This window comes from Plectrocnemia conspersa, unplaced genomic scaffold, assembly GCF_051122295.1.
Source record: "Plectrocnemia conspersa isolate PC_06_02 unplaced genomic scaffold, ASM5112229v1 ptg000009l, whole genome shotgun sequence".
Taxonomy (NCBI): domain Eukaryota; kingdom Metazoa; phylum Arthropoda; class Insecta; order Trichoptera; family Polycentropodidae; genus Plectrocnemia; species Plectrocnemia conspersa.
Window position 1 is genome coordinate 9,502,312 of NW_028277173.1, and position 22,140 is coordinate 9,524,451.

Genomic DNA, 22,140 nt, shown 5'->3' on the forward strand with positions numbered 1-22,140 from the left:
TTGAAATGGTAAATATTTACTAAAACGACTTTTTCAAGTTACGCAAAACGTTTTGTCAATTTTCACAGGTTTCACTGTACATGATTAAAGTGATTCAATATCCACGTCAGTAGAAATAGGGAATGTCTATTGCCAATTCCTTATTACTTAAAAAAAATCTAAAGCGTCTGCCTTTTCATTGGACGTTCACTACATGATTGTGCTTGTTCATTTGTGATTAAAATTGATTTCTCTAAAAATTGTAATTTGTTCCAAATATTTTTCAAATGTTGCACAGCTTGCAGTTTTTGTGACGTCGAAATTAAATTTATCTTTCTAATAACGATGTTTCCTTATTAGATATAATTCATTAAATTGTACAATTCACAAAATTTAATTTTTAATCTTCAAAACCAAGCAGTTAAGAGCGTTAACTCTTCTGAATGTCTCAAAATGGCTCGTATGGGGGTCCGATCGAAATGATACATCGCTTGTTTTGAAGCAAAAATCTATTTATTTTTATTTTTATTTAGATGAAGTTTAGGCTTTTAAACGTTTCATATATAGCGATCTTTTCGTTAAAATTTAAACCTACTGAGTTACGAGTGTTTAAGTTTTTATATTTGTCGCCATTTTGCAAAAAAAATTTTGCTAACAAACATATACTGGGTGCTTAAGAATTCTACACTGTCACCAAAATTCAACTTTAAATATGTATAATTAAGCTCACACTGACCTTAACTATATTGGAAGTCTTATGAGCGTATGTATAGTGGGTCAATCGACTCATAACACTGAACGTGTTTTGGAAAAAAAAACTTTTTTTTTTTTTTAATTTTTTTAAACGGTATCATAAGTATATTCGAAAGTTCTATTTTTTATCAAAAAATCACGTCTATATCTTCAAAAGGAACCAAATACTAGCGTTAACTATATGCCAAGTCGCCTAAAAGCTCGTATGGGGGCCCGGTCAATTTACCATAAGAAAATGTACAAAGATTTTTATTAAATTTCATTTTATTTTGTTTCCGACAAGAATAGCAGTTTTTCCTGTTTTCAGCCCAGTTCCGATTCGAAGTCCTGGTTCGTTCTGACCATTTACAATGAACTAAAAAATGTTTTTCCTGTCCTTTCATTAGAGACTAAAGGGTAAATGTTCCAAAGGGCCCTCATAAATAATATGTCTAATAATAATGTGTGCTGTTTGGAGTATCGTATACGTTCCTTATACATACATTCCATAAATTCCTCAGCACCCGTCTATAATATAACATCACACTTCAAAAGCCTCTAGCCGATTTGTTTCTCACAAGTTCTCGTGAATGTAAGAACTCCTTGTTCAAAATTAATTTAATTCGAGTATTTTTGATAGTGCCGTGGATGAAGTTTGGAAGGTTGGGAACATTATTGAAAGTAACATTGTTGTTTTTTTGTGTTCATAAGTTCATAACTATAAGCATTTTTGTCAGATTTATTAGAGCGCCGGCGTCGCGACGTCCTGCCAGTGTGCTACCCATCGTCGTCGCTGGGCCGCAGTCCCGTCCGGGTGCCGTTCGCGGACGCACCCGTCGCGGCCCACTTTTCAAATTCTTACGGACTGTACACCACACTCCGGATTTTCTGTCCAAGCTATCGCTGGGCCTTAGCAGCCCTTCAAACCGGCAATACGCGAGTCGAAGCAGTTTTTCTCCGGAAACTGGTGTAGCAACCAGTAGTGTTCGTTATCGATCTCGCGTCGCTTCCCACCGGATCCGGGTCGTCAGCTGTGAACCGCGTCCATTTATGAGTGGAATAAACTAAAGAACAGGTGCGTGTGTGCTGCTGTCAACGTCCCATAAATATTCATAGATCATTGTTTATTTTTTATAAATCGAAATCGACATCTCAATCGATGTAGACGTAACAATGTTTGACCTAGCCTAGGCCAACACGCCGGATTGGCAAACTGGGTTTATGATCCCCGGGCTGTGTGCGCGCTCAGCTCGATCGTTAACCGAGGACCTTTACAATCTATCATAATAAGCAGCGACTCATCATTGATTGTCGGCGCTCTCAGCTTTGTAGAACAATACGCTATGACCTTTGATTGTTGGACGGTGCGTAGCCAAAGGTTGCGTTGTGTGAATGTAGTTAGTCAAATGTACGGCAATGTTGAAACGGAATGTACTTGATCTTGTGCGATGAGGATATTCACTTGCGGAGAAACTTAGTCGATATTCTCTATGCGCAGCTTTCGATCTTTGTGTATGCGCGCGCCTGAGCCTAAGCAATTTTGCGCGAGCTTAACCGAGAGCCTTTTCCGCTTTTCTGCAAACGCTATCTGATCGCTCCAGGATATCCCTTGAGTTTTATATAACTTTTATTGTTTTTACAATACGATAGCTCAGTGTACGATTATAAAAACGCAAAATCTATGTTCGAAATGTAATGATACAAAAATCAGAAAATATACTTAAAAATTTTATTTGTTGATTGACTAATTAATACATTGTAAAACCTCCTTTATTTATGTTTCAAATTAGTCACCGTGGACCTCAATCGCAATGCATTTGGTGAAACTAAGAAAAAGTATTGATTCCAACATCATATAGCGAGCCTCGCGTTTGTTCTCATTTTCGGTACCCAACGCGTGCAAAATTTTCGATAATCGTTTCATAAATAAAATTTCAGGAAACTGTTTCCATTATTACATTCATCGTGGACACCACACTTTCCTACTTTACATTTACGATATCATTTTATCTTTGTCATAGGCATAGACAGAAACAAGTTGACGATATAGTTTAGCAGTGACTTTCAGCGCATAATAAACGGGTCACTGAACAAACCTCCTCACACAGGAATTGGCACGGCCATTTTAAACATTTCTGCGATTAGCTCGGTAAACTCAGCCACATCGCACGGGAAACGGTAACATTATTACTAGCTTTATGTTTACTTTCCGATTATCCCTCTTATGCTATTGAAAATGAATAAATAAATAAAGCTGATTAATTATATTAATATAATTTCTGAGAAACAATATTATTATAAAATCTCACATTCGCAATATAAAGAGGTACAGGCGGCCCTCGACTTTCGCACATAATTGGTTCCTGAAAATGTGCGCGAATGTTGAATGTTCGAAAGTAGAGAGAAGTAAAAAAAATTGAAATTGTGTGTATTTTAAAATATTTATTTATCAAGTAAATATAATATGTTTAAGTGGGGTTTGCGGGTGTTTCCATTGAAAAGTTATCAAGAGTTAACTGTTTTCCACTATTCTTTTTATTTTCTTCATATAGTATTTTATAACTTGCTATGTCTTTATTGATCGCCCTACGCACTTGAGATATACGTTCTCCATTGGGATCACAATCTTCCATAATATTTAAAAATTTGTCATGGTGCGTAAAGGCTTCATTCATATTTTTCATTGTTAAAGAGTTTTCCAAAATAAACCTGTCTCATCTACATTAAATATTTGACTAGAGGAATATTCTCCATCTTCAATAATTTTTGGATAATTAGGAAATCAATTCTTCTGCAGCATCTTTATCCGCATCGGCCGATTCTCCAGTAAATTTAATATTATGAAAAGAAAACATCATTTTAAAATTGTAAAACCAACCGTTACTTGCTTGAAAAACCGTGTTAAAATATTTTTTTTAATCTATCCTTCCAATCTTTTTGCAAACTAAGAGCTTTTGCTTGAATAAATGAAATACTCAGAAGGACATCTTTTTGATGTTGGTCATCGATCCATGATGACAAAGATTTTTCCATTTCATCCATGTTTTTATTGCAATGTTTTTATCGAAATATATCTTTAAAGATTGTGAAAAAATATATCTTTAATTTCCACAATTTTGAACATATTCCTTAATTATATTTTTATTTTGCAAAATTGAACATATCGTAGACCTGTTTGTATCATATGAACGTCCGATTGAAGCAAAAGATTCACCGCTATCAGAACTTCTAATAATTTCCATCTTTGTCTCGAATCGTGTGAAGTTTATTAGTCCTTGATTCCTTTTTGTTCTTATCAACACTAAAGTATTTCCGTTTCTCACTCATGTTTATAACTTTTTTTTAAAAAAATGTTTTTTTTTAATGTGCGAAAGTCGAACGTTCGAAAGTCGAGGGCCGCCTGTATTGGATTCGAAAAAGTTACACGTCAAATTTCATTGTATACCTGTCTGATATCATGCACTGATCATTTTACGATTATGTATGTTATTGCGCAAAAATGAGATTTTGCAGTAAATTTTATACAAAACTTGTTAATCAAATTAACTATTATTACCTATTGAATTCAATGAAATCTAATAAATAAATCATTCACCTTATTAACTATTGTTATTTTGTTATCTTCGTCCATCGCGAACAAGGTTGTTTAAGATAGCGACGATTGATGAGATAATTTGCGGATGTTTTAACAAATTCGCCGTTCATGTTGTTTACACGCACTCGAAGAACTTCCTCATTAACGTTGCATTTTGAGTGCCCACTTGCTTGAATGTTTGTTTTCACTGAATGGACTGATGTTTCTAAATACGTTCACTTCAATCGATCGATTGCTTTATGAATGAAATATTTCTGATATGCCTGGGTGGTCAATTGAAAATGTATTTTCAAACCACTTCATCTAGTTTTCACGATTTGAACCCATTAATCAACCACAAGTTAAATCGGCGTTGTACTTAAAATCATTATTTGGTTGTTATAAAGGTGATACAACTAGTTTCTTTTTTTAAAAATACAAATTTAGAATTTTTTTAATTAATCGGACATTTGATGTACTTATTAATATCAAGAATATCAAATAAATGGCCGCCTCTGGACCTTTTGCAGCAGCCAATCCCTTCGATGTAATTTTTGATGACTTTCGTACATTTTGGCGGATGTTGGTTTTTAGGTGCTCCAACGTTTCAGGTTTGACATGATTCTTAACGAAACATCACAAATAAAATCTAATGACATTAAATCGCATGATCTTGGCAGCCAGTTAAGGTGAAATAATGCGACATGGGAACTTTTCACGCAAAACATCCTACGTTGCATCCGATATGTGGCAAGTTGCGCCGTCTTAATGTGGAACCACATGTCTTCCATATCAATATCTTCGATTTCGTGCCAAAAACAATCGATTATTAAGCGCTTATGGCACTCACCATTGATTGTACAGTCTGACTTTTTTTTAAAAGTAAGTGTCAATGACGCCGCCCGACCACAATGCGCAGCAAACCGTCACTTTTTGGGTATGGATTGGTCTCTCGTGAATCACATGAGAATTTTCGTCGCCTCATATGCGGCAATTTTGCTTATTAACATACGCAGAGAGGTGGAAATATGCCTCACCAGAAACCAGTGCCTCACAATAATGCACAACCATTATCCTATCCCCGACGCTTTGAGTCTTCATTTTTTTCACTACGTTGCGAGTTGTTCGCTCAATAGAACGATGAAATTGACAATAATCTTCCCTTACATTTTGATACACAGTTCGTACATAATTGTTATTTTTGTAGAACAATTTAACTATTTAAACGCGTTGAACTGTGGTTAAGCGATCCATTTCGTCAATGTGTTGTTACAAATTAACATTTGACACTTGCGATTATTGACAGCTGTCTGATTTATAGTGCTGCCAACATAGAATTGAATCACCTGTAATAGAATGTTTTTTATAGATGAACAAACTTGATTTATAAGTTTGCTCATGTACTATTATAATATTCTCTCGTTTGGATGATATCACCTGTTGTTCCTTTATGGTTTTCCATATGTTTCGTTTCGTAACAATTTCCTAAAATCGTCTCATACTCAATGTTCTCATAGGTGTAGATTTACATTTGTAATGCGATTAAAGCATAGCGTAACGGCGCGCCCTAGGATCGATGTCATTGCTTTTACTGCATGCGATTATGAAGTCGTTGACATTGGTTGATTTATTATGAGGGGTTGAACTTCAAGCAATTCGAAGCTCGTGTGTCGATAGCATTATGCGTGAAACTTTCTCGAAAGTCCATTCGCTCTATCGAGCTTTAAAGGTTAAACAACGGGTTTGTCGAATCGTTCGCCTTTTACGGTACTGTGTTTGGCGTGCGAAATTTGGACCGGTCCCGAAAATCGATCAGCTTACTTAATGTTATTATAACTTTTCTCTAGCGCAAAATGAATCAATGAATTGCAGCTGTATTAAAATAGAATTTAGCTAAATTAATATTACAGATCACAATAATATTTATAATTATTATGATCTGTAAATCAAAAACGAGTGTTTAAGTATCGTTGATGGGCATTTTTACCTTTCGGTGAAATGTAATTGATAGTTTTCTAATATAGATTTATACTCCCCCTTAACAACAAACGGCATGTATGTACATTTGTATGTACAGGCGGCCCTAGACTTTCGTTGAATTGAAAATGTGTGCGAATGTTGAATGTACGAAAGTCGAGGGAAGTAAAAAAAATTGAAATTGTGTGTATTTTAAAATATTTATTTATTTAAGTAAATATAAGATGTTTAAGAGGCGTTTAAGAGTCACGTTTAAGTGGGGTTTGCGGGTGTTTCCTTTGAAAAGTTATCAAGAGTTAACTGTTTTCCACTGTTCTTTTTCTTTTCTTCATATAGTATTTTATAACATGCTATGTTTTTATTGATCGCCCCACGCACTTGAGATATGCGTTCTCCGTTGGGATCATAATCTTCCATAATATTTAAAAATTTGCCAAGGTGCGTGAAGGCTTCATTAATATTTTTCATTGTTAAAGTGTTTTCCAAAATAAACATGTCTCATCTACATTAAATATTTGGCTAGAGGAATATTCTACATCTTCAATAATTTTGCATAATTAGGAAATTAATTCTTTTGCAGCATCTTTATCCGCATCAGCTGATTCTCCAGTAAATTTAATATTATGAAAAGAAAACCTCATTTTAAAATTGTAAAACCAACCGTTACTTGCTTGAAAAACCGTGTTAAAATATTTTTTTAATCTATCCTTCCAATCTTTGTGCAAACTAAGAACTTTTGCTTGAATAATTGAAATACTCAGAGCGACATCTTTTTGATGTCGGTCATCGATCTACGATGACAAAGATTTTCCATTTCATGTTTTTTTTTGCTGTGTTTTTTTGGAAACGTATCATTAAAGATTGTGGAAATATATCTTTATTTTCCACAATTTTGAACGTATTCTTTAATTATATTTTTATTTTGCAAAATTGAACATATCGTAGACCTGTTTGTATCATACGAACGTCCGATTGAAGCAAAAGATTCACCGCTATCAGAACGTTTTTTTAAAAAAAAATTAAATTTAAAAAATTTCGAACGTTCGAAAGTCGAGGGCCGCCTGTATTATTGTCACTGTGAGTTGAAACTGATTATTTTTAAATGCATGGCGACGGATGCTGATCTTCAAATCTCTCTGTGCTCTCGGCGAAAGTTTCTCGTTTTCGTCTATATAAATTTTAGAAAGTCACTTTGCTAGGCGCGCCGACGGCTCTTGCGTAAATGTTGCTATTGCCATTTTTTGCAATATTTTTTGCATTGCAGTGCTCGCCGTCACTGGCCTGGTTGAAAATTCCGCGACTTTTCGTTTGTTTATATGACTACTCCGATTCGACCTCGTGGGCGTGAGATAATCTAGCTTCAATCAAAACTTAGAGATTCAATCAACACTTTTGCGAAACGTTGCGTGCTCTCTCTCGTGCGCTGTGCGGTTGACAAAACGTTCTTTTTGGAAAACGACTGACCTCAACACACGCTAAGTGGCCGAGGGCCTCTTGAGGTGGTTGCGAGTGTATGGCAGTAGTTTTTAAATCTACATAATTTAGCCATAAATGTGTGTACAGAATTGCACAACTCTGCAGTGAATCTTGAAGATTAGCTTAGTAAGAACGTCCAAGTGCTGCTTATTTTTTGTCTAAATTGATTATTTTGCTTCCATACATTATGCAACTTTACGCAATACATTAGTTGCATTACTGCTGCAATTTAACGTGCGAATATTTACACTTAATCTGGGTCATATTTTTTTGTTAGTCACGCTCGGCTCTGATGCTAATTTCGAGCTGTTGTGTTTGTGTGTGAATGTGTGCATGCATGTTAGCGAATATATTTTAAACAAATGTTCATACGCAGTGGCAGCGTTTACATGGGTAATGTCTGTTTTAATATTGATATTGCGAGTACTTCTTGCACGTGTCGTGTGTAACCAAAATAACGAATACGGTATGCGAATTTAAAAAAAAAGATTAAATATAGATTTGTTAGCGATTATAAAAAACTATTTCAGAAATTATATACATATATGAAAAAACTATTAACTAGTGATTGTTTCGTATTTTTTTTGAGTAAAGATAGGATAGTGTTTCGTGCCGCGTGCGATAACATTCCGATTCGATGACATTCTATACATCGGCCGTATCGCGTTTCGCACTGCGGTAAAAGCAGTTTGAGTTCTTTAGCGGTTTTCCTGGGAAAATGGTTAAAGCCATGCGTGGATTAGGAGAATTTTTCTCCCCGCCCATAATTATATCCACCAACTGTATGATCACTTTTAAAAATAGCAATCTTTATAGCCATGTAAGTATTTGTAATTGCTACGTAAGACGTTACACACTAACGCAGTGGTTCTTAACCTTTTCAAAGTCACGGTGCACTTTTCATCGTGGGAAAAAGTGGCGGTGCACCAAAATTAAGAGGTCGCAAAAAATATGTGGACATCATTTTTATTACATATTTAAAAAAAATAATACCTAGTTACATACAAAATTACATACAATTTTTTTACATATTTTTTTAAGTTAAATTATATAAAAAAGTTTAATAATGAAAATAAATTAAGTTAGTTAATTTTGCCCTAGAAACAATTTTATATTTATACGCGTTTTATTAAAAATATTTATATTAATATTTGAAGGTGCTCTTTGGGTGGCAAATATAAATGGTGCATTTCCTCCCCTTCGTTTACCCAAAATGACGTCCCTGCTTAATATAATAGAATTTATATGATCAATCAAAAATTACTTAATGTGATACCTGAGCTTGTTGGCTTTTGCAGATATCAGAAATATTAGGTCGAATATTTGATATAGTTACCCTCAATTCAACGTCTAAATTTTTTTCTCTGTCTTTTTCGTTTTTTAGTTTTCAAATTAGTTACTGTTGAGAAACCAAGCTCACACAAATATGATGTTGACAACTTTAACAAAATTTTCAATGCCTTCATGTAAAGAACTGGATATTCCTCTTGGACAGAAATCCAAAAGTCCTTCATGGTCATTTCGGAAAATTTCATTTTTAGAGTACGATCAGTCGACAATGAGACTAATTCTTCTTCTTCGGCGTATGAAAATCCATAACACGATGTATCAATCGTAGCAAATGGATTTCGTATCCAGTCATAATTTTCTCCCTCGGGATTGTTTTCGTTAAGTGAAGGAAACATATCTACTTTTTTTTTTAATATTCGATTTTTCCAAAGAGTTATTTTTTTCCGAAATCCTGTCAATTTGTCAATGGATGTCAAAAATTTTTCGTTTTTTCCTTGAATGTTTGTGGTAACGTTATTTAAATAATTAAAAATATTTGCTAAATATGCCACTTTAGCATACCTATCATTATTCTGAAGACATTTTACCAAATCATCCATACCTTCATATCGAAAAAAAAATTAACAATTCATTCTTAAGTTCTACGAATCGGCAAAAACCTCCTGACTTCAGTGTAAAAAAGCAAACACTTGTACTTAGCTTCCATAGAAATGCAAAGTTTTTTTAAAAATGCGTGTTTTTAAAGGTCTTGATTTTATAAAATTCACCATATTTACACCTTGATCTAGTACAGGATTTAGTGCGGCTGGTAATGTTTTCGAAACTAAAGATTCTCTATGTAAAAAACAGTGCGTAGATATAATATTAGGTTTTCTTGTCTTTGCAAGGGTTACAAATCCTTTAAATGAGCCTATCATTGAAGGAGCACCATCCGTACAAATTCCTACACATAACTCCCATGATATTTTAAATTGTTCTAAATATGAAGAAATAAGATCAAAAGCATCTTGTCCTGTCGTATGCTCAGTAAGTTCTTTGCAGCATAGATATTGATTCACTATTTTGTTTTCATTTTTGAAAAGAACGAATCTTAGTATTTGTTCCTTACCGCTAATGTCAGTAGATTCGTCGACTTGTAAAACAAAATATCGCTTGGAAAGTTTATCGTTAACTGTTTTCTCAATATCGTCCGACATATTTAAAATTCTTTTTTTTTATTTTATCGTTTGAAAGAGGAATTTTCATAATTTTCTTTTTTGCTTCATCACCAAACATAATTATTCCTATTTTCCAACATGCAGGTAAAATTAGAGACTCTGCTACAGTATGTGGTTTTAATTGTACAGCAATCAATTCAGCAATCTTGTATGACGCCAGTTGTGCCTTATCGGAAGTTTTAACAATTTTTTCAAAAGATTTCGCTTGTTTATTTTGCATGTTTAACAATCTTTTGAAGTAATCTTTACTTTTTGATGCAAGATCGGCGTGCTTCGTAGTGAAGTGGCAATTTAACTTGTCAGGATACATCGCGCTATTGGATAGTTTTTCTCCACATACAACACATAGTGGAATGTGATATCCTTCCTCATTGATGCTAGTAAAACCGAAACGTAAATATTCTTCAGAATACTGTCGATTAATTTTTTTTATTTTACTGGATGTATTTTCTTTTGTATGAGACGTATGATGTCTAGTAACATCGTCACTACTTCTTCCACTTGTACTCCCAGTGTCGTTAATATTTTGGTCTGATTCACAATTTCGTTTGGTAATAAATTTAACCATTATGGGGTATCGCAACTATAATAAAATATAGATTGATTGAAACATTAAGATTTTACTATTTTGCGGATTTTTCGTTTTTACTAATTTTCTCGCGGTGCACTTGCAATAGGCTCGCGGTGCACTGGTGCACCGCGGTGCACCGGTTAAGAACCACTGCACTAACGTTTTATTAATTGCTCTTGTGATTGCTTCAATTTTATCTTCTTTGTGTTTGTTTAGCGTGTCTTTCCGATAATAATGTATATTTTAAAAGTTATAAATATCAATCGGCCCAGATTGTTTACTTTGGAAAAAATGTTCCTAACATTCTATCTTGTATTTAAAAAACAGCACGACATAGCAGCAGTAAAAGTCGCAAAATCAAATCTTAATCTATCAAAAGACCATAATTCCGATCTTGTGATTAAGATTTCCTTATTTTTCTTGATTTGAACTTGTATTGAGATGATAAATTAAAACCGAATAAGGTCATGACTTTTATGATATTTATAGCTCTACAGCGAGCTGATAAAGCTCATCGGAGTGTTAGTACTATGTATATTCATTTAAGAAATGTTTTATCATCGTTTCTATTTATTTTTTGAAGCAATCATATTAGTTTTCGGGATTGAACGTTTCATTTCGAATGTTCGTGCCAGCATAAATGAGTGCGATACTAGGACTAAGAAAAACATTAAGACGTGGAAAATCACAGCAAATTGCGATGAAAAAACCTTTAATTTTTTCTCACAGTCAAAACTTTTTCTTCCAACACAATACCAAGCATTCACTGTTTGTCCCTTTATTGTAATTCGCGATGAACCACGACCTCTACGTGACTCAAAACAAAAACAAACATACATGGCTTGCATTACCAATTTTGGTTCTGGCGATTTTTTTTCTTTTATTGTTTCAACTTGATGCTATTTTTCTTTAAATTGTTTCATAATTTCATAAATTTTAGTGGCCGATTTGCAACGTTGCAGTAAATAAAAGATGGTCAGACTTTTTTGTATCTACATAATTTAATCACAAATTTATGTGATTTATTTTAATTAGTACATTAGTCGATTCGACTGGAAAATCTCCTGCAAATGCCCCATAATAATCGGTTCTGTAATAGCATTATGTAATTTAACCACTTAATCGTGTTTTAACAACAGATAAACTTCTTGGAATGATGGAGCTAACCAATTCCATAAACATGCCCTGTTTTAAGTTTGAGAACTTTGTATAATATTGTATATACATTCGGGAAGTGAAATACGACCAATGCATTATTTATAAATCTCTATTTTACTTTTTGAAAAAAAAATTTTAACCGTGTGTCACATAATACAAATAAATGTTATTTATTTAGCATTTGCTTTTTTTTATATTATACTTATTTTAACGACATGGTGCTCTTGCAAGTCGACCATCTTGCAACTCTATAATATTGTTCCGACACATTCAACAGAGTGTTACGCCCACCTGTCACTTGAGTAGTGGCATCCTTGTTTCAATGTCGGTTAGCGCTCTATCGTTCTCTGAGGATGTACGAATCTCAACACATTTCCGCTTCCTTGAAAACCTATTGGAATGACAATATAAATATACGATTTAATGCTGTTACTTGATTGGGTTTTCGACAACGTCTTCGTCCTCGCCGATCGTTCGTGTGCATCGACACCAAATGGAAAACTAACAATAATTCTAGCTTGCCCTTGGTTGCTGCGTGAACAGATTATCTTTCTCTCTCTCTACTAGAGCGTCCGATGAGAGCATCGCTTATTTGAATCAGACGGAATTAATCACCTGATCGGCCTCGCTCAATTCGTTTTCGGCTATACCGTATGCTATCTTCTTCTATGCCCGGTTTAAATCGGCCTTGTCGGTGGATGGATGCATTTGCGACAACGGATGCAATTTGTCGCCGTAATACCGCATATGGGTCGACGTTATCGCCGACCGCGCCCATACGGCACTAACACACGTACTATATAGACGTCGACTGATAATGGTCGTAATTTGATCGGAAGGCAAACATGAGCTAAAGAGAGACATGTTTATATATAGTATATATAGAAAGTAATGCACGAATGCTGCTACAAATTAATTGTAAATATTTTTTTATGGAAATAGAAGTAAAGTATCTTTTAAGCCAGGGCCGACCCTAACTTATTTAGCGCCCCATGCAAAACCAAGTTGCCCCTCCCTCATATTTTTTATTGCAAATCTGACTCTCATGACATTCACTAATGTGTTATGATGGCCATTATACAATAAAACAGTTTAAAAATGATTAAAAACAAAAGTTATTCCACTTTCTTCCAGCTCCTCATAGCTATCGCCGAAAACATCATTGTATTTGGCAAGCTCGTTGAGAAGCTGGATGGATCGTGCAAGAGGAGCGTTCTCAAGCACTGACGTTCTGGCCGCAACGCGCGAGAATAAGAGACGTGAGACGCGATCGCGACTCTAGGGCACTCTAAAGCTCACAGTCGAAAGTCACCAAGCAATGACGGATTGTCAACATTGCCTCTTAGCAACTATAAAAAGTGTGTCACGCCGAGAATGCAATGAACCATTCCAACGCTCATAGCAAAAAGAGACTATGATACAAATACGGATACGACTCGTACTCCCCCTTGTAGAATATTATCAACCCATTATACATAGAACACGAGCTGATAAACATTAAAATACAATAATTAAATACTATTTCACCAATTTCGCAATTAATAAACATTTTAATATTTATTCTAATTCAAAGGTTTGTCATATTATAATTAAGACATAAAAGATAATAGATAAATACAAAAAAAAACAGCGGCGAAAACAACTGAATGGTAATCACAGAACTAAGAATATCACGGTAGTTAAAAAAAGTGTGCACAATAGAAAGACAAGGTGAAGAGAGTCGAATATGTGATTACCATGAGATTATCATCGAGTCGCTTTATTATTAGGGGAGCTAATAAAATGTTTTTCAAACATTTGCTATGCTAACATTAAAAATATAATATTAAATTTTAGTGTACTCTATTTTTAATAAATGCTAAATTATTATTATTATATATTTTTTTGATTTATACAAGTAGGTGTGTTATAGCATTTATAATCTTAAATAAATAAAAGTTATTTTCGAATACCGACACAAAAATTAAGCTTCTTACCTATTATTCATATATCATTTATTTAGGGGTTGGGAAACCTTTTTACGATGGAAGGCCGCATTAAGTTAGTTCCAAACAAAAAAGGTCGCATTCAAGAAATTTCAATTGATGACCTCAAAATCAGTACCAGAAATTTTGGGAACATATCATAGGTTGATTACGTTATTTTTCCAAAAGCTTGCGTATAATTCTTTGATCAATGGAAATATATTACAATATATGGAAATATATTATATATATATATATATATATATATATATTAAAATAAAACGTTCAGCCTAATTAATCCTCGCGACGAATTAAAAATTATAACGTGTTATATTTTTATTATAAATTATTGTCATGTTGTGTAATTTTGTAATCAATAAAACAATTCCTGTAATATTCTATTGGTATTTTTTTAATATTATATTAAACATATGTTCAACCTGGAGAATGGTTCCAAAACTGCTATTATGTTTTTGAGTTAAATGAGTATGGAAGTGATATTTTACGTTTTCCTCAATAAATTAAATTAAAAAAGGAAAAATTAATTAACCGTGTAATTTCACATTGTCGCCGATACTGTGTTGATGAGCGTTCACATCTTGGACGTTTCTTTATAAGCAAAAAATACTCGGCCTATTTCTCAATATCTTTCGAGATTTGTAAGAATCTTACTTGAATATATGATACATATGTTTTTCGTTTAATGCAACTGTGAAACTCAAACTTATTAATTTTGAATTACTATTGATATCTGGTGTTTCATAATATAAATGTTAATGGAATCTATGTAGACCATAATTTTTATGTTCAAGTTTAAAAAATCTTAAAAATTAAATAATCCTTATTTATAAATTATGTATATGTAATTTTGTGCTTTGGAAGTGTATTGAAAAACATGACAGAATTCAACTGGCGGTTCTTATAGTTTTTAAAAATAAATATATACAAAATTAGAATATCTTGATTAGATGCAAAATATAAATTGACCATTTTCTCATAATAAACCCAATTCAATGCCACATTATCTTATAAAATAAAAATACTTTTTCTGAAGAAGTAATTGATCGTGTCGAATTGCATTCGAAGAAATAGAATACAGTCGTTTTGGAAAAAAATCGAATTATTAACTTCTTACAATTTATTGCAATCGATGCTTGTTGGCGACAACATTTTGTTGTTTTTCCCTTATTTGCTTTGCGTGCGTGAAATTTTCCATCGGGCGTTTCTCGCGTTTGAGGTTTCAAAGGGTTGAACGGCGTACGGTCACGTTCGCTTTTCATTCATACACACACGTTTTAAACACTACAACTATAAATAATATCATATTCTACGATTATACTATGCGGGAATTTCCCGCTCGAGATCCCCACTGGCGTGGCGCGCGGTTTGGCTATTTTTATTGAACGCTATTTTCGCCTTCGTTCGCTTCTCTTTTACTATAACACAAAGCTCGACATTTGCGATTTTTTTTATATTTTATCTTTCTTCTCCATTGCAGTGAGCAGCTAAAGACGGCGACAGAATGACGACCGACATATCAATGGTCCGCTGGGACCCTTCCCAGGTCCCCGGGCAGGAGATCATGGACGACTACGAGTACGACGGCGGAAACTCGTCTTCCAGGCTCTTCGAACGATCTCGCATCAAAGCGCTTGCCGGTGAGTGTCAATATCGTATTTTTAGTGGTAGTAGTGGATTTCATATCAAAAAGTAAACGCGCGATTAAGGCGTGTTATCAGCGCGGTTCTGGTGCAAATTTACACCACATCCGCGCGGCCGTTTCCCGGTCATGTCTTAGTCCCTTCGACAGTTGCCAGTCTACGCTTTTTGGCGTTGTCGCTCTGATTGTCGCGTGCCGGTTTTGCCGTTTGTCTCTCTCATAAATATTAAGGCGATCCGATCGCCGGTTTCCCTTCGGTAGCCGCGCGAAACTTTTACGTTTCGATTTCGGATCAAATCTCACTAGCCTGCGGGCGTCGGCGCAGTTGGTATCACTAAAATGGACCCCAGTAAAATAAATTAGACATTTCGATTAAAATGTGCGTTTCTATAATAAATCTCCAGATAAAAATAATCGGGTAAAAGTGTTTCAATCGTCAAGATGACCGACAATTTCATTCAAGTAAAAGACGTACCGCCAAATAATGAGTCGGTTGAAAATTTTACTCAAGTGAAAAGTGTACCAATTAGCCAAATGACTGAATGTTATCAGTTAATTAGAACGGGAGTCGAAACGGATGTTCCTGGACTAGACTTATACTACGACAAAGTGGTAACAGAGTTGAGAGGTAAATTCGTTGCATTCATGTCGAATTATGTTACGTTATCTAAATTATTAAGCGTATAAAATATTTTTTTATATCGGGTGATTGTTGTGTGACTCTTGTTCTGCAAGTGCCTCTTACGTTTGCTCTTAGTTCTCGTCCACCAACGTTTGTATTTTATCTGCTATTTTTGGCGGCCCTCCAGAGCGCGATCGATCACTATCGGAATTACTTTGATATAAAACGTTTAAATCAATATTATCAGTGTTGTGGACAACTTGTTCTCGTCAATTAATCGATTCGCACGCTTTAGCGGCAATTTTATTTTTTCTGAATTTTTAAGAATGTAGAATTGAATAAACATTTATATACTTTGCGTACTAATTAATCTACGCGATGTATTATGCAGGGGTGCTAAAACTTTTACAATAAAATTATATGGTTTGTAATTTTGTTTGTTTGATTCGTCTTCTTTTGAATCTGCTTCGATTTAAATATTTAAACTAGTGTTTTTTTTTTAAATAAAATTAAATACTAATTATTAAACATTAATGTTTTCTTCGCAGATAAATTTTCATCAATTATTATCATATTAGTATCATACCCCTTTACAAATCTATTTACCAAAACGATCGATGAGTGGTATAAGTCGCTAACTATTGATCTAAAAGATCTGGATTCAAATCCCACATGGACGATAGTGTTTTTCATTTTCTATCGTGTTTAGGAGATCAAACTTAGTGTTTATTATACAGTCAGTTCTCGAGTTACGACGGGGTTCCGTTCCACCACCTTGGTCGTAACTCGAAAAGGTCGTAAGTCGAAAATCATACAAAAAATAATTAAAAACAATGCATACATGCGAAATACAAAAACCACTTTTATTGCTGACTTCAAGTTGTTAACTAAATACATTTTAGCAAATATCTACATAAATATTTTATTTATAAAAATTAATCTAGAGTATTTTTATCATCTGTGCTACTGATTTCCATTGTTAATTCTTGAGATTTTTCAGCGAGTGCAGTGATAGTGCTTGTTTTTCTTAAAAAAACGTCCAGGTTTGTTTGTACAGTTTGTTGTTTCTTTTCTCTATAAATTTCATAATAACACGCAAGTGCTTGCTGAATAAGGCCGTGTACCCTCGGAAGATCTATCGATGTCTTTGTCCATATTTTCAATTTTTTTAATAGCATCATTGATTTGGCTAAAAGCTGCAACCATGTCTTTTAACACAAATTTTTTTGGTGGTTCTTCGAGTTCATCTAATTCTTTTAGCTCCATTACATATTTTTCTGCAACTCGTTGTTCCTCAATCTCAATCAAATCTTGGTTTGTGAGTTCCTCAACATCATTTTCCAAAAGATGAATTACATCTTCATTATCAACTTCCAGATTAAGTTGTTGAGCACATTTTACAATAATATTTGCTATCTCATCTATTTCCCCTTCTTTATTAAAATACATATTGTCATTATATCTCTTTAAGAGTTTGTTCCATATGCCGTTCATACAATTCGTCGTTACTTTGGACCATCCTTTTGAGATATTGTTTATTGCATGAAAGATGTTGTAATTTTTCCAAAATTCTCTTAATGTCTGATGTTTGTCTGTTCCTGCAATTGCTTGGGCAAAAGTGATTCTTAAATAATGGGCTTTGAAGTTTGCAATACCCCCTTGATCCATCGGCTGTAGAATGCTGGTGGTGTTTGGAGGTAAATAAACCACTTATATTTGGATGTGATTCCCCTAAGTGTGGAGGATGGCCTGGAGCATTGTCAAGAATCAATAAAATTTTAAAGGCTATGTCGTTTTCATCACAGTTCTTCTTTACTTCTGGAATGAAACAGTTATCAAACCAGTCTTGAAATTATGTATATGACATAAAAAAAAAAAAAAATTTACAACTTTTTTTTTCGTCGTAACTCCGAATGGTCGTAAGTCGAGGTGGTCGTAACTCGAGAACTGCCTGTATATAATAATTTTAATTCCGATCGATAATCACAAATTAAGTTTACCTAGAATTTCCTAATCTCGCGAATGAATGTCGTGGTGATAAATTAAAATCGTGCAGTCATACAGTAAAAATTAAAAATTCTCTAATAATAAGCTACTTAAGCTCATTGAGAATATTTTATACATATTCAATAAAAACAAAAAAAAATTATATATTTATTTTTTATGGATAATATGATTTGTTCATAATACAATATATAATTCATGTATCACACACAGATCAAAGTTTCTCAAATATTACAAAAGTGTTAAAAAAAAGTGGTGCTATGCATTTTTCATTTATTCTCAGACAAGTCAGTTTTGAATTGTTCACCCATATGTCTCCATTTTTCTCAATTATGGGTCATGGCTCAATTGCAACTTTTTATTTATTTGTAATAGTTTATTGTAAATTATGAAGAACAGTCATACATACTTCAGAATAAGTTATGAGATGCTGGGCTGTAAATAATGATTTCAAGTTCACACTTATTAAAAAACGAAATCAAATAAATCGTAAAAATGTAAACTAATAAATTACTATAATCAAAAATACTGTAAACCTTTACAAAAGTGCAACTAATTTTCTTTTTCGACATATTGAGGTGTTTTCTTCTCACAGTCCACGGGATCCATAATATTCGACGCAACCTGCATATCTAAGAAGTTACTCCATTCCTCACAATAATAGGTTAACATTTAATCAATTTATTATTGTCATTTCAGACGAACGAGAAAGTGTTCAGAAAAAGACGTTCCAAAAATGGGTGAATTCCCATTTAGTGCGTGTCGGAAGTCGCATCGGCGATCTGTACATAGACATGAGAGACGGAAAGATGCTGATAAAATTGTTGGAAGTTCTCTCGGGCGAGAGATTGGTAATATTTTATAGCCATTGTTTGAATGTTGCTTTTTATAAAATAAATATTAAGTGTTTTTTTTCTATTATTTTAGCCTCGACCTACGAAGGGAAAAATGCGAATCCATTGTTTAGAAAACGTTGACAAGGCTCTACAATTTTTAAGAGACCAAAGAGTGCATCTCGAAAACATGGGTTCCCATGATATCGTTGATGGCAATCCACGCCTTAACCTTGGTCTCATATGGACAATTATCCTGAGATTTCAGGTGAGTTTTATTTCTGTTGTTTATTTATAGGAAATTTTAAATCAAAGTGTAATGTAACTTCTTGTTCGCTAGATACAAGATATTACAATTGAAGAAGCTGAAAATAAAGAAACAAAATCTGCAAAGGACGCACTATTGCTCTGGTGTCAAATGAAAACAGCCGGTTATAACAATGTGAACGTCAGAAATTTCACAACATCATGGCGCGACGGATTAGCATTCAACGCCATCATCCACAAGCATCGCCCTGATCTGATTCAGTTCGAGAAACTGTCCAAGAGCAATCCGATGTATAATTTGAACAACGCATTCAACGTGGCCGAAGATAAACTCGGACTCACAAAACTATTGGACGCCGAAGATATCTTTGTTGAACATCCCGACGAGAAATCTATCATTACATACGTTGTGACGTATTATCATTACTTTAGTAAGATGAAACAAGAAACAGTGCAAGGTAAGCGTATTGGAAAAGTTGTTGGAATCGCCATGGAAAACGATCGCATGATTAACGAGTACGAATCGTTGACTAGTGATTTACTGCAATGGATCGAAAGCACAATCGAAGCGCTCGGCGACCGTACATTTGCAAACTCGCTACCTGGAGTCCAGCAACAATTGGTGCAGTTTGCCAACTACAGAACTGCCGAAAAACCGCCAAAATTCGCTGAAAAAGGCAACTTGGAGGTGCTTCTGTTTACATTGCAGTCTAAAATGCGCGCAAATAATCAACGTCCATACACGCCTCGCGAAGGTAAGATGATATCGGACATTAACAGAGCATGGGAAAGGTTAGAGAAGGCTGAACACGAAAGGGAGCTCGCGCTACGAGAAGAATTGATTCGCCAAGAGAAACTAGACCAACTCGCTGCTAGATTTAACCGCAAAGCTTCTATGCGCGAGGCGTGGTTGTCTGAGAACCAGCGGTTGGTCAGTCAAGATAACTTTGGCTTTGACCTTGCTGCTGTTGAAGCGGCAGCTAAGAAACATGAAGCTATCGAAACAGATATTTTGGCATACGAGGAGCGCGTTCAGGCCGTAGTCGGCGTTTGCACTGAGCTACAAACTGAAAGATATCACGACGTCGATAGAATTAGTGCAAGAAGAGATAACGTTCTTCGTTTATGGGTGTACCTTATTGAACTGCTAAGGGCGAGACGTGCGCGTTTAGAACTTTCGTTACAATTACAACAAAACTTCCAGGTATTTGTTTTATTACAAAGTGACCTATGAATATTTTATTTTATAATTTTAATGAATATATTTTATTAGGAAATGCTCTACATTCTTGATTCTATGGAAGAAATCAAATTACGCTTACTTACCGACGATTATGGTAAGCATTTGATGGGAGTCGAAGATTTGTTACAAAAGCATTCCTTGGTAGAAGCAGATATCAACGTATTGGGAGAACGGGTAAAGAGTGTTGTTCAACAAAGTCAACGGTTCTTAGAACAGGAAGACGGATATAGACCGTGTGACCCAGCTATCACCGTTGAACGAATCCAACAATTGGAAGATGCATATGGTGAACTTGTGAGACTTGCAATTGAACGCAGGTAATGTTTTTTTTACGTTTCACATTAAGTTGTTTGAAACTTGAAACTAATATAATATTTTTTATCTAGAAAACGCTTGGAGGACAGCAGAAAATTATGGCAATTCTACTGGGATACCGCCGATGAAGAAAATTGGATCAAGGAGAAGGAACAGATTGTTTCAGCTGATGATATTGGTCACGATTTGACCACCGTCTATCTCTTACTCAGCAAACACAACGCTTTGCAGAATGAAGTTAAATCTCATGAACCACAATTGATGGCAGTAGCTGGAGTCGGAGATGAGCTTGTGAAAGATGGTCACTTTGGCTCTGACAGAATTCAAGTAAATTACATTTTATAAACTTAATTCAACCAACCGAGATCTATATGATTCACATCTTATTGAAATTGCAGGATAGACTACGTGAGATCTTATCTCAATGGAATCATCTGCTCGACCTTGTATCTCTGAGACGCGATAGACTCGATTCAGCGGTGAGATATCATCAACTGTTCGCTGATGCTGACGATATCGACATTTGGATGTTGGATACTTTGAAACTTGTATCGTCCGAAGAAGTCGGGCGGGACGAAGCACAAGTGCAAAGTCTGTTGAAGAAGCACAAAGACGTAACCGACGAGCTAAAGAACTATGCGGGAGTCATTCAAACTTTGAAACAACAGGCTGCACAACTTTCACCCGAGGACGCCCAAGCTCCCGAAGTTATTGAACGTCTCGCATCTATCGATTCTCGTCACAACGAACTGATTGAGTTGGCTCGCTTGCGTCGTCAACGTCTCCTCGATGCTTTGTCACTCTGCAAATTATTGTCCGAGGCTTCTGATGCTGAACAATGGATTGCTGAAAAGGACCGAATGCTCAGCACAATGGTGCCAGCTAAGGACATTGAAGATGTGGAGATAATGAAACATAGATATGACGGATTCGATAAAGAGATGAATGCAAACGCATCTCGCATTGCCGTCGTCAACCAATTGGCAAGACAGCTTTTGCACGTTGAACATCCCGATTCAGAACTCATTCAAACAAGACAAACTGAATTGAATCAATTATGGGGTCAACTCAGAGAAAAAGCAGAAGCTAAACGCGAGGAGCTTAACTCTGCTCACGGAGTTCAAACGTTCCATATTGAATGCAGAGAAACCGTTTCTTGGATTGAAGATAAGAAACGCATTCTTCAATCTACTGATAATTTAGAAATGGATCTTACTGGTATGTTGTATAATTAATATAAAATATAGTTCAAATTTAA

At 34.8% G+C, this 22,140-nt stretch overlaps 1 protein-coding gene and 1 long non-coding RNA gene across 24 annotated transcripts in view; one reads left to right on the forward strand and one right to left on the reverse strand.

Moving 5' to 3' along the window:
- beta-Spec (spectrin beta chain) overlaps positions 1–22,140 on the forward strand; it is a 48,612-nt gene that overhangs the window by 16,338 nt on the left and 10,134 nt on the right. For 12 of the 23 annotated variants that reach the window (XM_088193021.1, XM_088193031.1, XM_088193035.1 and 9 more), the window contains exons 2-8: positions 15,437–15,596; positions 18,924–19,075; positions 19,152–19,325; positions 19,398–20,528; positions 20,598–20,884; positions 20,954–21,209; positions 21,281–22,100. In XM_088193021.1, coding sequence (XP_088049147.1) covers positions 15,461–15,596; positions 18,924–19,075; positions 19,152–19,325; positions 19,398–20,528; positions 20,598–20,884; positions 20,954–21,209; positions 21,281–22,100 — 2,956 coding nt within the window. In that variant the 5' untranslated portion in view covers positions 15,437–15,460. Of the gene's footprint in view, positions 1–1,497; positions 1,787–15,436; positions 15,597–15,750; positions 16,227–18,923; positions 19,076–19,151; positions 19,326–19,397; positions 20,529–20,597; positions 20,885–20,953; positions 21,210–21,280; positions 22,101–22,140 lie in introns of those variants that run through there. The other 11 variants (XM_088193019.1, XM_088193020.1, XM_088193030.1 and 8 more) reach the window with 2 other exon arrangements.
- On the reverse strand, positions 5,879–13,601 carry LOC148231871 (uncharacterized). Its single transcript, XR_015810780.1, has 2 exons — positions 10,973–13,601; positions 5,879–8,594 (listed from the first exon to the last, which is right to left on the reverse strand). It is a non-coding gene; the product is annotated as an uncharacterized LOC148231871 (long non-coding RNA).